The 17,544-nt window shown below is 39.1% G+C and overlaps 1 protein-coding gene across 14 annotated transcripts in view; it reads left to right on the plus strand.

Annotated features, from left to right (window-relative positions):
- dmd (dystrophin) overlaps window positions 1-17,544 on the plus strand; it is a 726,399-nt gene that overhangs the window by 514,688 nt on the left and 194,167 nt on the right. For all 14 annotated transcript variants that reach the window (XM_015364174.2, XM_015364177.2, XM_015364182.2 and 11 more), the window contains 2 exons: window positions 7,232-7,349; window positions 15,664-15,875. In XM_015364174.2, coding sequence (XP_015219660.1) covers window positions 7,232-7,349; window positions 15,664-15,875 — 330 coding nt within the window. The remainder of the gene's footprint in view (window positions 1-7,231; window positions 7,350-15,663; window positions 15,876-17,544) is intronic.

Below are 17,544 nucleotides of genomic sequence, written 5' to 3' on the forward strand. Positions count from 1 at the left end.
ACAGAGCATTGAAAATACAGCCAGAGGCAGGCAGCAGTCTGCTGACAGCCAGGGATCTTTTCCAACAAAAAAAGAAGCAAAGAGCAGAATTGGTCAGATGTCATTGGTATTTTTTTCTTTTACATCAGACAACAAGGCAGCAGCTGTGCTTTTGTATCCTCTGAGTTCATTTCATCAGGTCAGTGCCTGAATTGGGTAAGAACATTACAGGAGATTATCCCTTTGTTTTGGGGGATATCGTATTATGCCCTGATCTTCTATCAGACACAGCCTGTCTATCGGATACATCTGTTTGTACTCATTTGACCTCAGGATGCATACATTTTAATCTGACGTTGTGTGTGTATTAATGTGTACACCAACTGCACTCTTGTGAAAGGGATAGCTCCTAAAATTGTCAGTCATTTAACATTATTCCTAGAATGTACTGGAGTCCAGCAGAGGTTTCTCACATTCTGTTTGATTGAATTTGAACTGTACTGATTGTATTGATGAGGTTGAAAATGAAATAAACACATCTAGTTTACAAGGCAGTTCAATATGTGTTTTATCAAAGACAATCTGAAACGGAGCACAAAATGAGAATTGTAAGTTTAAATAGTAAGGAAAATATGTCTACAGGTATAAAACTAATTGGATTTATTATTTATGTATTAGCACACAGGAAAAAAAAGAAAATTATATTCAGCCCCGCTACTCCCCTCAGTAGAAACAATAGTTAATAAGGAACAAGTAATAGGTTTATTCCATGATGAAAAGAGAAGAGAGGAGAGAAAAAACAATGTTTTGACAGTGAAGCCTGACACCTGAAGAAGGCTTCACATTCGAAACGTTGTGTTTTCTCTCTTCTCTTTTCAGCATGGAATAAACCTATTACGTGTTCCTTTACAGACTACTGTGCACATGCTGACGCAGCTACCCATCTGAACTATGATAGTTAGTAGTTTATTTAATAACAGAAATTAATAGCAAGACATTTTTACACGGCTCCCGATCTTGTTTAGTCTCAGTGAGCGAGATACACAATACCTACATCTAAAATGACAATGTCTATTGTACCTTCAAATAAAAAAAAAAATTTAATTAAACACTACAGTACATCCACTCAAGCAGTAAATGCAAAAACAGGGTATTTTGCTGTTGTATTTTATTTTGGTGAAGTGCGTTATTTGAAGTTGTAATATTCCAGTTTGGTGTTTATATCACATTCAGCATGTGTGGCCCTGCCCTGTTTTGAATGTGCATGGTGTCTTATTCATGAGATGAAATTCATTTTATGGAATTCATCTTGAAACTGACACCCTCTACATCTTAATCATTAATTTTATTCATGTACATGGTACAAAAGAAAAGCTTTCCTTTTCAAGCCGATGGGCGCAGAGCACATGCAATTGACTTTTTGGCTTGGAAATGAAAAAGGCCATTTTAATCCCAAAATGTAAATTAGGAGTATTATCACATATACTGTTGTAGTTATTCAGAACCCACCGATGTTCTAGTTGATGTGAAACTTTCACAAATGAATTAAACTTTCATGCAAAATGGACCTGCTTCCCCTGCATCTATTTTGCATCCGATTTCTTAATAAGAAATGTTTATAATGTTGTACACTTATGAAATATTCCAGGACAGCAATAAAATTCTCGCAATTTCCATCAGTTCAGAAATTCATTAGCATATCATTATGGCAAGTACAGACGTAATTAATCTTTCAGCTTCTGTGATTGCATTTTACCCTTGCAAATAAAAAGCAAATAAGTTTCTCTCTCCCTCTCTCTTTCTGCTGTTTCTGCATTATGCAACACAAGGGAATAACTACTTCTTCCAATGACATGAAAATCAGGGACTCTTTATATCTCTAATTTGCAGCTTTGTACCAGAGTGCATACATTTCTTATTTAATGTCCCAAGAAGAATTAGAGAATTTTTGTCTGAGAAAAACTCCCTGATGGCAGAAGTGGGACGAATCAAATTTAAATTTAATTTGAAATTTAAATAGTGTGCAGATTCATCAATCACTATGGTTTTAACTCGAGATTTAGAAATGTGCAGTTTTGGTCAACGAGATTTTTTTAAATTAATGATTTTGGAGAGACTGCAGTCAATCTCACAGGCACTATTTGAAATTGAATGACAAACAAAATGTACTATACCCTTTATCAATACATGTATTGACTATTTTTAGGGAATGAGGAGTTTTTAGCTCAACTATCTTAATAAAAAACTGCAGACATTCCCTAAACAATTTGCACAAAGGGCAGCAGACCAATATGTTTCTAAGGAAATAGAGCTTCATCAGAGCATCAGAACCCACCTACTGGTTTTTAATCACACAAAAGGGCAGCTGAAGACATGCAGCTGAGGAAGCTTCATTAAATCAAAAGCCTTAGCTCTTTAGGAACTGTCTCATCAATGCAAATGCTCTTTTCATGATAAAAATCTTCAAGTCCAAATCACTTATCATATCATCCCACCCTTCTGCTTCCCTCTTCTAACACCTATGAAGAGCATCTGTTCCAGATTAAATCAAAAGGCCACATCTCAAGGATGATAAATATTTATGTGTGACAATCTCCTATATTTTATACCACTAAAATACCTGAGACAATAGAGTGAACAAGGTAAAAAAGAGCCAAGTTGTGACAAATACACAACTAATTGGCTGTTGTGGATCGGGTGGGTATGACAAAAATAATTGGCAATTCCGAATTCAATAAAAGATCAACAACAGCAACGGCTGTTCAGTCAGGAACACTCCATCATTTACCTTTGGAAAGCAATGTGAAAAGAAACCTACTTGAAGTTGCCTCTCAAGTTTCTTTTTAACACCTAACGAGATGGATTGGTTAAAAAAAGTATCTTGCTGTTCTGAAAATAGTCCAGAACAGAGAGACCAGATACAAGGAAGTCAGAATGAAAGGAAAATCAATGTGAAGAACTCGAAAGAAAAGAATACGAGTAGATATGAATACAAGTATAAAAACTTTTCAAAGAGATTTACAAAGTCTACCCACTGGACGTCTTCAATGTCAACAATGAAACATCTACCCCAGGAAACACAAGTGGAAACTTGGCTTTTAAAGCTAATTCCTGGAAGACATTTTTTATATCATGAGTGTGAAACAAGCTTTCTTGGTTAATGCTGTTAATGCTTGGTTAATTTCAGTCGCTGAAATTTTTAAACTCTTTATCACTTAAATGGATGTTATGTTTTTTTCTGATGAATGACTGAATTCAGAGGTAGAGCAGAGCATATGTTCTTAAAAGATTAAGTAGAAAAACTAAAAATACAATGGCTCTGGTGACAAGGAGTTTTCCCTTCTTTCTCTCTACTTTTTATAGTGGAATTAATTTCTGTTTTTTCCTTTGCAGCTTGCATAGTGACGCAGCTCCCCACTCATATTATTAAATCAGAAAGTCTTTCAGTCTGAAGTCTTCTTTAAAGCTTTACATTTGTAATGTCGCTGTTGTTTTTTTAAAGTCGCTTCAGTTGCACTACTCTGTTCCTGCACGTTGTTGTTCAGCAGAAGCCCACACAAGCTTACTGAGACCTACTGTAAACATACCAGCATGATCCTCATCACCAGCCAAGCTTGGGATACATAATGTGTCATAAAATTGCTTTGGAAGTGTGTTATACTAAATAGCTATGCAAATGTATATGATGTGCTAGACATACAAATAATGACTGACATTTCACACTGCCATCTGTGGATTCACGCTCAGATTTGCTGTGTGCTGTGCCAGAGCAGAGCAGTGTCGGCTCATTAGCAGCGTCCTTTTGCTGTCTGCTTTCACACTGAAACAAAAGTGGTCCAGCATGCATTCAGCTGCAAACAAATTATCTTTGCGCTTCTGCCTTGGGAAACACTGTGACCTATGAAACATCACCATAAAACTGAAGTTTAATTACTTTTCCTTCCTTTTCTTTTTTATGAATGAGCTAAAATGTGCGTTTCATCAGGGATAAGCCCTGTTGCCCTGTTGAGCATCATCACTGGATTTGAATTTTTAAAAGCTTTTTAAACTCTTTTAAAAAATAGTACCCTGCACTGGTTTTAACTAAAATGAACTCATAAGTGGAGGGGATTGACTTGCTTGAGTTTTTGTTAGTCAGTGAAAAGAACTTAAATCTACTGAGCTATAAAAATGTCTCTACAACAACTGTATAACTCTTCAATGTGCTCCATAGATTTTAGATTATTCTTTAGTCACAGACAATGCAGTTTGGTACTGAGACTTAAAGCATTTTTAAAAGTGTACTCCATTGCAGGACCGTCCAAAGCTATCTAAATCTGGCAACGAAAAGACATCAACATTGTTTCCTTTGAGCTGTGTCATTGTAATCCTAGCACTGTGTGATCTTGGACTGTCCTGCTGGAAAATCCTTCCACATTGGCTTGCTGGAATGTATAAAAACATCTGGGATCAAGCATTTTATCAATGTATCACTAAACAGCAATTGCAATGAAGTCCTCAATATGCATTTTCTTGTGTTAAAGTAGATCTCCCACATCACCCCCACTTCAGCAATAACGCTCAGCAGAACATCTTTACATTTGTCATTTTGTTATGAGCAAAATCAAATCATCAGTGAATAAAAACTCCACCACTCTCTGCTGCCATCTCAGATTTTCTGATAACCACAGATGGCAAGTGTGTCTCTCTGCTGTCACCACGTTATTTCGGGATGGCCTCTGAACGGAAGAATCATTTGCATGCAGATGAAAATGCAGCTCCATTTCATGAGCTGTAATGTTCTGCTGATACATGGGTCATCTCTTCATTGAAATTCTTAGGCTGTAACCATTGCAGTCTGCAAATACGTACACAATTAGATCAGATTAGGTGATAGTCCTATGCCAGCGTGGTCACCCTTTTTCCTCCAGGAGATGGCCTTTTCCCACACAGAGAACATTTCCTGGTTGCTCTGAACTGGCTGGTTGTTGAAGCAGAGCCTTCCATTCCCCTGGCAACTTCTCTCACAGGCAGACCGGCCTCAGTCGCACCACTAGCAATCAGGCCATCTTTATTTTTCAAGTGGGACATCTTTTTTTGGGGTTCTTTCATGAATTAAAATCCAACATTTTTGAGTGTCTATTACATAGGTTTTTGACCAGATCACTTTGGTGTTTTTAACTCAGAAGCTAGACCCTTAGCATCTAGTCTTATGAAATCATAGTCCTTAAGGTCTATATTTTATCATCCAAGGCAAGAATAATACTCAAATCTTCTTGCTAATGAAAATGTTTAAAAGATTATGTACAGTAGGTGTGCAGTCAGCCGCTTAGACTTTTGTGTTCGGTTGTGCATCAGTATAGATGAGACCTCTTCAACTGAACTTATTGTATGCTCATCATTAAAACACCATTTTTAAAGGGTTAGAACAATGTAATTGTGTCAGTTGCAGATGAGTACTGAAATTTAAGTAATTTAGATAATTGGTTCCCGTTCCTGGTCCCAGAGCACTTTGGCCTCTGAGTTTTTTGCCAGATTTTTGTAATCACAATCTAAATGATAACAGCTTTCAGATTTAAAAATTGCTTTAAGCTGTTAAAATACTGGATTGGAATTAAATTGGTATCGACCCCATAACAGACTCTGCATTTCAGAGCATCCCCATGTAAAAAGAAATTTGAAACATGTAAAAAGTGTTTTCTCCATGTTTGATCAGGAGGTCATGTTGTGCCCAGCCACTGTGATGGTGCCATGTGTCCTTATTATGATGTTCCCAGCATCAGACTACAGTAAATACCTTAAATACTACAGTACTAGTCAGACCTCTAGAGTAAAATAAACTAGTTGTTGGAGTATCTGGTATTTGGTTGTTATTCCCATGTGTGTCTGATTATCATAAATCAGACCATTACAAAGGAAGTTAGACACTTGAACTGTTCTCTCTAGTCAGATGGGTACTCTTCTTCCACAATGGACCTGTATATACAGGAAAATCTTTGCTTCATGTTTATATTGCTTCACATAATTTTTGGGTGTTACATTTCTCTAGTATAGATGAATGATTGTGGGCTTTAAATCTGAATTTCAAAATCTAAGTGCATATATTTGTGTGTTTGAAGTTAATAGATATTGGCCACAATATTCTTTTGTAAAACAAACATGGTTTATCACTTTTATTGTTTCACTAGCTTTATGTATAGAGGGTTAAAATGATCGTGCTTTAAAGTCTCTTGATTAATGATCACGTTACTGCCCATTTAATAAGGTAGGCCCTTTATGTTATTTTTCTTTCCATCCCAGGGTGAAGAAGAATGGGCCTATTGTGAGGAAACACTTCAAACACAAACACTTGAAAATGCATTTTGCTTTGATGAGCAATAACCATAATTCATTATAATGACGAATCAATGTCCTTTTGCTTTCTTTGAAATTTATGTTTAAAACTTGGGGAGTATAAGACATTGTTATTCAACTTGCAAAATATTGCACAGACAGCCCCAGAACTGATAAGAATTGTGGATCATGCTGTGCATGGTTATTTTTTGTGTATTAGTCTGCGATTAAACTAGTGGGAATGTATTTAAATTAAAATATTTTAATTATTAAGTCAGGTGCCACAATGTAAGCAACTAAATCATGTAAACTCTACCTCAGAGCAATCAAATTTGTGAAACATATCAAATCTCAAGGAGGTGGCTTGTGCAACCTTGGCCTATCCAAGCAAGACATCATCATGTTGGTCTCTTGTCCTTCCATTCACACAAGCATCAAACTTGTGTGCATCAAGTTCTAAGCACTGTGTAGAACTCTTTTAAAAAATATTTTTGAAATATTTTTTCAGAAATTGCTTTTTTTTTTCAATCACTTATTTTGGACTCTGCAATTTAACCTTGTCCGAAATATGTATATCATACGGCTATAGACAAATATCCCAAGGAACACTTTTAGGAGCATGCAGTTGCTGTGAAATAGATTTCTAATTCCACATTGCATGTGTAAAGTACAGTAGGTCAGCAGCCACGGACAACAAGTTGACCCTTATTAGGGCTAATCAGCAGGGCATAGCTAAGATTGCAGAGTTTAAATGTTTCATCAAAACATTTGTTACCACGATTTACATCATTTTCACATTAGTCATTATTAAGGATCAGCATTGAACTTAGACACATTTAGACAAGACAAAAGGGCCGAGAACTGAGAACTGAGATTAAAATAAAAAATAGAATAAAACTCTTAACTGAAGAATATCATTCCTCTCCTTCTTTCTCACCAGTCGACACTGCAGGACCTTGAACAGAGGCGCCCTCAGCTGGAGAATCTGATTACGGCAGCACAGAACCTGAAAAACAAGACCAACAATCAGGAGGTCCGCTCCATCATCACTGACCGCAGTGAGTACTGCTGTATACGAATAACCTCGGCACTAAACAATGTGCCACACGCTGAACGCACAGCATACAGTATCTACTGTAACTAGTGGAGGAGGAGTAACTAGTGACTAAAACGCGACTCTTGAAGCTCTTTTGCTTCTAGGGTGACGAGATAACTTCCAGGAGACTAGGATGCAAGTCCATGTTAGTTCCCCTATGACCGCAAAACAGCGCATGAGTTACAGTGACAGAGATCGAACAACTATATCTTTTCAATCACCAAAGGTCAGAGCCAAGTTGTGGTGAAGAAGAAGCATGAGCGGCTTCATTTTCATACTGTATGAAGAATGGAGGGAGAAGGAAGTTTCTCAAGAATTAAAAACACTGATTTTAAGTGCTGTGTAAAATAGTTCTCTTATTTGCACTTAATGGTTCATGTTAATGAAATGTAGTGTCAAAGATCCCACAAATTTATAATTCATGTTATAAGATTCATACTACATGTTTCAATAGTTTAATTAATAATTCTTGGTATCTGCTTAAAGACATTGTAAATGACATGGTATTAAAAACTTGAAATGTGCAATTTACACAGAAACCATATATAACTTGATGATCAGTGAATGAGCAGAAAATGTGACAAATAAAATAACACCCTCTCCCTAAGGGAGACATTTTGGAATTTTATTTACCTCATCAGGATTAGGGTATTTCACCATGGAAATGGTCAAATACGCCACTTCCAGTACACCTTCAGGTGGGCTGCTTATGTACAGTATGCACTTTATAGTGGTATTACCATTTGAACGTTTAACACCTTCTCATCATAAGCAGCTTAACAATAACGTTGGTTTTACAGCATGTCATTTACAGTGTTGTCTGATATTTTAAAGTGAACACAGTTGTTACCTAGCCCTTTTATTTCTGCAATCTCTGAGTTTCTATTGCTTTATTGCCTGAAAGGTTTTATTTGCTGTTGGTTGTGGTGTAAAACTGTATAGAGAATCTGAATCAATCAACCTTGACTTTCTGTGTGGGCAAAGCCTGATAGATAAGTACCCATATAGTGAAAGTTTAGACACACAAGGTGTTGGCAAGAAGCTTCAATGAAAAATAAGGTCTAATTTTATCGCTTTTGACAGCAAGACTTATTGCTTTTGGAACTTTTCCCTTTTTTGTCTGTGTATCCAGTATGTGAGGTCATTTAGTTGAACTAAAAAACCACACTTCGTGTCAGAATTCCAATAATGTAAGCTTACAGCCGAACTAATAGGGTGTATTTATTGCTTGTCATTTATTTTTTATTGTCACTTGTCATAAGATCAAGTCTACATACCTTTTTTATGTCTAGAGACTATGTAAAACCAAAATCAAATATGGCATTTCTTTCTCAGAGTTACTTCAGAATTTTTACAGTACATAGATCTTTTAAAAGCAGACTCTTTGATTTTCATTTTGCCCCACCTTTTCAGTCAGGCTTTTAGCGGTTTTGGCTGTGTTATTATTTCAAGAGTGGTGATTTAAACTTTGTCTAATGCCAATGAAAAGTGAATTAATTTAGAGTAAGCTGCTGAGTGACTCGATTTGTTAAGGTCGTCGAGTCATTGATCCTGGTAATAAAATAGACCAACCTGATGTATAATTGTGGCTTCAAAAAAATCGTCCCTCTGGAAAACATTAGGCCAATAGCAATCATTAAAAAAGAGTGAATAGGTGACATGATGTGTGGAAGAGGGTGGAAAGTGGGAACAAAGAGGAGGCAAACTGTGCATCCAAGAGCCCGGGTCAAGAGCCCAACTTAAACTGGAATGGTGAGATGAAGTTGGGAATACAGTAGGTGAAAATTGATCAATTTAAAAACATATCGGCAGTGATCAAATACAAATCTGAGGAGCAGGAGAAGAATTTTGCCGTCTAACGACCATGGGATCAGCTTTTGGAGATCTTACGCATGATCATTATTAGTTAATAAGTTGGCTTCTCGCTTTGATCTAGTATGGTGCGGACAAGTGCTATGCTTTTCTGTAAACATTTAGCTCTAGGGGATGATAACTCCCTCTGGTGAAGGATTGTACTTATTTTGTAGTCATCACAAGAATGCAGCAGCAGAATAATAATGGAATTTTGTTGACGATATAATCAGCGTGCATGTCTCTTTGTACAATCGATTAATTTGTTTCTGATCTCAAGGTGCAACTGAGTGGTATCTTTTGGAGGACAAAATTAATTCCTATTTTATTCATTTAGCTGTTCTTTCTGTTTTTAATACATACATGTACTGTATAGGTGAATTAAGATTCTACTGTAGCTTTAAAGGAATTTTGCAGAATCAGAAAATATCCATGCAGGAACAGAAAATGATCTGGAATTTTAAATTCTGAATAAATATTGCAGCTATATGTATTACATCACATTGTTACTGCTAATGGTTTTCTGATAAATAGGTTTATACAGCAACTATCAACTGGGTTTTGTTACCATTAACATATGTCTAACCAACATGTTAAGCTAAGTAAAAGCATGTTTATTTTAAAAGTATTTTTCAAGGATATGGTATCAGTATCCTTTCCCTTTTCTCACACTCAGCACATCTTAATGTATTTGTATTGCTTTGAATGCATGCATTGATGCACATATTTCAAAAAGGTGCCTTTCTTTCAATAAATGGAGAAAATCACAAGTGGTTCTTGTCTGCGAGCATTAACAGTCTACTGCAATGTTTTCTCGTACCAAGAAATGTTTAGATCTTGCACTGGGTTAAAAATGATAGATGGAGAGAAAAAGAGACACATGCATGCAAGGAAATTAATACCTTAGCAAAGTAGACTCTGTCAAGTCAGCGCTATTAAACTGCGCTTTCCCCTGGAGATTGATATGAGAAATCCAACAAGAAACACAATTTATTATTAATACACTGTAGGCTTTTAATAAAATATCCTGTTACGATTTTTCTTCTGGGAATTGTTTATTTTGACAAATCAAATTTTGCATGCACTTTCTTCCTAATAAACTTAATCTTAACAAATGAGAGATTTATTGGGCTTTAGGGTTGTCTTTTTGTGTTTGTTGAGAACAGGGCGCAGGTTCTTCCAAAGAACTGTCTCACTGAGACAGAACAGGAGTAGAGCCTCGAAGCAGCTGGAGCTAATCATGACAACACATGACTAGGATGTGCAGTTTTAAGGGTTACATTATTTTTGCTAGATGGAAGCCATCCAGCAATGATGTCTCAGCACTTCCATTTCTATGTCTTGTTCCTTTTTAGCAATACAATGCATTCGTTCTCTCCCACAAACAACTGTTCAGTAGGTCATACGCATATAAATGTTGTCTGGTTGACTTAAGTTAAAGTTTTGTTACAGAATAACATTTCTGCAGCATCCTGTGCTTTCAGTGCTGTGTCTAACACAAAGTTAAACAAAGTGACGTAAACTGGTGTTCGAGAGTACACTAAAAAAGTAGTTAAATACTTCTGTGTGCACAGATCAATGTTTTTTTAAAAGACTTGTTGTTGTCCATCTGTACTTGTCTGCCATACAGTCAAGAATTTCCAACCCAAAGTCCCAGTATGGGAGCACTGTCTATGTCTGTGAACACTGTCCTGTAGGAGGCGCCATTCTTTGCATGGGGCATGATAAACTGGAGACTTAGTCAATAAAGATCCCATGGCTCTGATCATAAGAGCAGGGCTGCTAACCCTGGTATCCTGGTTATATTACACTTTGGCCTTGCATTGTGTGGTTTAGCTAATGTCTCCCTTTATAGTTCAGTTTTGAATATACAATCCTGAAGGTCGTATTTAGGATGTCATCATTGTTTGCACCTCAGTCTCTTCTGATGTCCTTTGCGTAATGGAAACTCTGACACACAACTTGGGTATCCAAATCTACTTGTCTGTCATGAAGCTTCCTCCAAATCTCCAGGTGCCTTCACTTGTTAGGAGAGGTATTCCTCAAACTTTCCACCAATTGCATGTGTTGAATTTCTTCATCCCAAAAAGATTGCATTTGGTGAAAGGATAGGTTAACAAGTAATTCTGTGATTTGTTTTTCTCTTTGGGCTGCTGAGTTTCAGATCAGGAGAAGAATGAGGAATGAGACAGCACTTTAATAATAATAATAACAACGATTGCTTACACTTATATAGTGCTTTTCTGGACACTCCACTCAAAGCGCTTTACAGGTAATGGGGATCCACTCCACTACCACCAATGTGCAGCCCCACCTGGATAATGCAACAGCAGCCATAGTGCGCCAGAACGCTCACCACACATCAGCTATTAGTGGGGAGGAGAACAGAATGATGATGCCAATTCATAGATGGCGATTATTAGGAGGCCATGATTGATAAGGACCATGAGAAATGTGGCCAGGACACTGGGGTGAAGCGCCCTGGGATTTTTAATGACCACAGAGAGTCAGGACCTTGGTTTTACGTCTCATCCGAAGGACGGCGCCTGTTTACAGTATAGTGTCCCTCTCACTATACTGGGAAAATAGGACCCACATGGACCGCAGGGTGAGCGCCCCCTGCTGGCCCCACTAACACCTCTTCCAGCAGCAACCTTAGTTTTTCCCAGGAGGTCTCCTATCCAGGTACTGACCAGGCTCGCACCTGCTGAGCTTCAGTGGGCTGACAGCTGTGAGTTGCAGAGTGATGTGGCTGCTTTATCGTACAATGGGGATCAAGCAAGCAAAGACATATAGCAATGAAGATGCAAATCTGAAAAGGTGTAAATGCTGAAAGCCAAAGTTGTGGGGATGCTCAATAAAGCCTGACAAAAAACACCATACCCAGACATGTGGAGGCATCATACAGAGCTTTTCTCAAGAACCATTCATTCCGAATCTTCCTGACCTGGAGACTACAATATATTTGTTTATTAGTTTCAAGCAAAGCTGGCTTTTGTTTGCCAAATGCCCCTGGAGATTGTCTAGAATATTTTTTCCATACCTAAAGTAATCCACTCATCCAACATCCCCACAACATCTTTGTATTTTATGCATTGTACAACCGTGAACCACAGAGTACAATATATTCACAGCGACACACAATGTCAACCAAAATAAGAGACCTTTGTGCTGTGAGGATGCAAACGTGGGGATTTAAAACTGGAAACATTGGCATCCCATTGACAAAGCAAATCCATAATTAATTCTAATGGCTCAGGATATTTTTCTTTCTATCAGTTACTGCTCTCAGTGTGCCCAGCAGAGTCTCTGAACAGCAGGGGAATGTTACAGCAAGGCTATGATTTCTGAGAAATTTGAGATTATTTAAGCAAAAGATTTGCAGATATGAGAAATGTCAGCAATTAAGCCTGGTGCTCTTTTACAGTGGGAATACGTTTTCCCAGAGCCAAGTTAGCATTTAGGAGTTTCCAATAGCACACTGGAGTGTGAGGTTACATTCTTTAACCTGGCTATGGTTATCTCTGTCAAGTCAAGTTGTTTGTTGTCCAGCTTTTACTTTGTATCTCACCTTGAATCCAGTATTTTTCTAAATTATTTTCTAATCGTGGTACCATCTTTTCATGGAATTACCATAAATGTGTTTTGTGCAATTTTTTTTCTTCATTTTAAATATGTTTTCAGCATTGCTTCTTGGTTTGAGACCATTTTGGTGCTTTCTACAGTTCCCATTTTATGATGATATTCCTCTAATCTGCATGAAATGCTTTATTATATTAAGCTGTTTTGCTTACAGTACCTTGCCAAAGTATTCATGTTTCTCCAGTAAGGTCCCATTTTATTTCATTTCGAATGATGTACAGTATATGTATTTTTATAAAGTTCTTAATCAGGATTTGAGTGCTGAAACTGAAAATTGTTAAATGTCAGCAAAAGCAGCAATGGAACATCACAAACTAAAATATGTTGATTGCATAAGTATTCACCCCTTTGCTTCAGAAAACCTTAATTAGTTCATTAGTTCAACCAATTTACAGGTTTTATATAATGAATGCTCTGGGCATGTTATTTAATTAGAGGAAAGAGGGAAATAAATGTGTTAACCAGCAACAGCAGTGCCAGAAGACCTTTAATAAGGAGAAGGGGGTAGCTATAAACTCAGGAGTAATTATGCATGTGTCAGGTATAATAAAGGTAAAATACCTTCAAAATAAATCTGTTTAGATGCATCCTTTCAGAGGTGATGTCTCCATAGAGCCCTGAAAAACACATTCTAATTTTTTAGTTATGTGCCAATTAAAACCACAGAGCAATCTCCCATAATCGTGAGTACAGTTCAGGAGTATGAATCTAAAAGAAAAAAGGTCTTAATGGGGCTGACAAGTGGATTATCAGAAGGAAGGTCATTGTTTGGAGTACAGAATGGGTGTTATAGCCTGGGTGCTGTTCGTACAGATCCAGTATTCGCTCTTCTCTAAAAACAAGTACTAGTTAGTTTTACTTGAGAGCTTGGATGGCATAGTGCACCACTGGCACAGTACCACCAAGGCTGAAAGGTGTGATGCTCCATATAATAATAGTTATGTAGGTAGAGATTGTTATCTTCTATTCGACTAGCTTGTAATCATGCAGTTTACAATTTTGCTTTTTGTAAAAGACATTCCAGCTCATTTAAGTTGGAAACATCCTGAAAGATAATTGAAAACCCCGAGGTTGGCCTTAAAGTGATGTTTCTTGGATATGATGAGCTGAAAGATATGAAAATGTAGTGCCAGTTTTGTCACGATGCGTAGTTTAGGACCCTATGCAGATGGTATAATCTGGAAGTAAGTGGAGAAGGACAACAGGGAGGAGACGATGAGGATCAGGACGGGTTGACAGGGGAGCGTGTTGATGGTGATCCGGTGCTCTGGGGGGGCGCGGCGCAGGCAGACGACTCCAAAACAGTTCAAATAGGGAAACCAGGGCAGAGTCCAATATCCAAAAACCGGGAGGTCCATCCGAGACAAAGACAAGAGGAAAAACAAGGAATGGGGACATGGAACCAGGAAGTTAAAAATAGAGTGACGAGGCCAGGCGCTCTGAGCCCCGGACTCAGCTGGTCAGGACGCTGTTAGGAAGCCTAAGCCTTCAAGCTGAGGACGTACTGTAGGGCGACTCGATGGTAGGCGGGCCTCCGGGCGTCCGTCTTCCAATGCAGAGCCCGGAGTATCGAGAGCACCCGGCTTAAATAAGGAGGGACAAAGAGAGGGCAGGTGCACATAATGATCTAAAATACAAAAGAGCCGAAGCACCCTAAAGAGGAGGGATTATGATCATGACAAGTTTTCCACCTGGCGGAAAGGCACCGCTGTTTGTGTTCTAAGACCACACGGCGCAAAGAATGACACCTCCTTCATCTCTTGTCAGAGTGGTTCACGCCTTGTCATAAGCTGTTCGAAATCGATGTCTATGAAAAAAAAAAATCTCTTTATGAGGGAGCCGGGGTTATCCTCTTTATCAATAGATAAGCATCATGTCACGTGAGCATTGTGTAACGAACAGTTCTTTCCGGGCCCTATGCGGACGACACAGTCCGACAGTACGCCCCTCCTTTTCAGGGCGGCTCCGAAGCCCTAAGAAAAAAAAAGGGGAGAGAAAAAAAAAACCCGATGGAATCCGGGCTGCCAGGGTGCTGTCCGCAGGGTCCAGGTGTTGGCTCTGAATTCTGTAACGAACAGTTCTTTCCGGACCCTATGCGGACGACACAGTCCGACGGAGTGGGGAAACACTAGGGAAACGTCATGCAGGAAAACGGGGCTGAAGACAGGGGGGCGTGTCCAAGGTGCGCTGGTGCACGGGGGAGGCGTGGCCGAGGCGAACAATCCGAGAGAGTAGTCCTTAGGGAATATCCAAAACGCAAGAGTAAGTCCAAAACCAGGAGACCCATCAGAACAAAGAATTAAAAACCACGTAGGCCGGGTCGGAACCGGCGGACGGGGAACAGGAACAGAGTTAAAACCTTAACGGGACCAGGCGCTTCCAGGTCCCGGACTCGCACGATATGGAAATCAGATGCAGAGCCCGGAAGAGCGTCAGCGCCTGGCTTTTAAGGTGGGCTGGGAATGGGAAACAGGTGCAGAGAATGAAGTCTTAAGTGAAAGGGCTGGAGCACCCTTAAGGAGGGGGAACTAATATCGTGACACATTGTTTACGTGACATTTCTTTATTTACCATCCATGCACAAGGAAGTATGCGTTCAGACGCAGTGGCTCATTTATATAGAGTATGTGGTGGGTTTTTTTTTTTGGCATTTGGATCGGCCAGTTAATTCCTTTCGTGTTCCTTTACTCAAGACCCTGCTGACAGACCCCGGCTCCTCAGTGCCGGAGCAGCAGTGAGTGGTGTCTAAGGGGGCCTCCCTGTTGGTTTTCTCCCCCGTGCAGTTGACAAGGTCCAGGCGCAGTGGGAGGAAGTGCAGGGGGCACTGCAGGGCCGAAGGCTGCAGCTGCAGGACATGCTGAAGGACTCCAGCCAGTGGCTGGAAGCAAAGCAGGAGGCCGCGCCCCTGCTACAGAGAGCCACGGCCAGGCTGGAGTCGTGGAAGGACATATCCTACACCGTGGAGGCCCTCAAGAGGCAGAACGCAGACCTGAAGGTAAGCTGCAGGCGATCAGCAATACTTTGACCTCGAATGGAGTTTAGAGTGAAAGTTCAGGAGGGGTGACAACAGGCTAGTTCAATCAGCCACATCTGTTGATCATTTGCCAGCATTCCTGATGCCATTTCCTCACATACAAAAATCTATACATACCGTACGTGATCCTCTCTTCCTGGCATGCATCTCCTCCTCTCCAGCTGCCCCTTGCTCTCTCCTCACTCTGCAGGGGGGTCCCAGCCTCCTCGTCCTCTGGCCAGGAGGTCAGCCCTCAGCCGAGGAGGTTAAACCAGACTTACTATGGCTAAAACACCTTATAAACCTTTCAATGCACTTAATTCTTGAGTTCTTCCTAGTGATAAATAGCTGGAAATGAGAAGAGCAAAATCAACACATATTTTCCTAGCAGGAGCAGGCCCCTGGGCAGCGTATGATTGTGTTAATTACAGTGTGTGATTGGGGGTGCGTTTCTATTCTGTCTCAAGCAGCTTTAGTGCATGGTGAATAGGCGAACATTACCACAGATAAATGAGTTATTGTAGACATCAGATTTCCCTTAGAAGCTTTAGAGAAATGAGATGTAAAAACGTCAAGAAATGGCATCCCAGTTGACACTGTATTTGAGGTGTACAGTATCTGTTTGGCAAACTTACAAGCTCTGACCTGACCATGGATAGTTTCCCTCATTCTTGTAGTGTTGAGGTGTTATTTCAGCGTGTGTTTTGACTCGAGGCAAAGAAATGACCAGAAATGACATTTACAGTACAGTCACCTGGTATGGAAGCAATATACAGGGAACAGATTTCCACTAATGATAATAGAAAATGATTTCCAGAAACTCTGCGGTAAGGTAGTACAGTTTTCATTCCTGCAGCTCCTTTCACCCTCATTTATCAAAACGTATCAAACCACTGCTGCTGAGGCCCAAATCTTCTCATTTAAATCTTGAAGACCGAATGCAGCCTTAACTAACAGAGACTGTAATCCCTGCAGCAAACTCAAAGCATAAACGTGTCTTCAGTCCCAGAATGAGGATTAATCCTTACTAAGCACAAAACAATCTGTATCTTTATTTCTTCTCATCCCTGTCCCACGCGCTTTCAGAGAAAAACTGTATTTTTACCTCTGATACTATAATACTTACTGAAGCAAACAATAAAATGTTTCGAAAACTAATTAAAATTGAGTTGATTTAAGAATAAATCACCCTCCCTCCAAAACTCTTGGTTGTAAAATTAAAACTTTCAAGAAAGTCAGTGAGATAGGAGAACATTTCTCTTTTTATAAAATAAATGTTGCACCTGCAAAACAGGAATTAAATCTAGAATATCAAATATTTATCTTCTCTGCATTTTATTAGTATCAGAACTTTACAGAATCAAGGTTGAGACATTGTTAAATCCTGCCAGTGTCTAGGTATTTGCTTTTGCAGTTTAGTAGTATTTGCTTTTGTAGTGTCCATTCACAAATATTACACAGTAGGTCAGTAGATACTAAACATTATTCTGCAGATGAGCACAGCAGAATGCATTACATCTCCACCAGTAAAGACTTTTTTGTATTTGTCTTGATCACAAACATACAGTATAGCCATCTATGAAATAATATTGTGAATATCAAGATTTAAGAAGTTTAAATGGCTCCCCATAACGTTCTTAGGATTAGTGCT

Source organism: Lepisosteus oculatus, chromosome 15 (genome assembly GCF_040954835.1).
Source record: "Lepisosteus oculatus isolate fLepOcu1 chromosome 15, fLepOcu1.hap2, whole genome shotgun sequence".
NCBI classification, from domain to species: domain Eukaryota; kingdom Metazoa; phylum Chordata; class Actinopteri; order Semionotiformes; family Lepisosteidae; genus Lepisosteus; species Lepisosteus oculatus.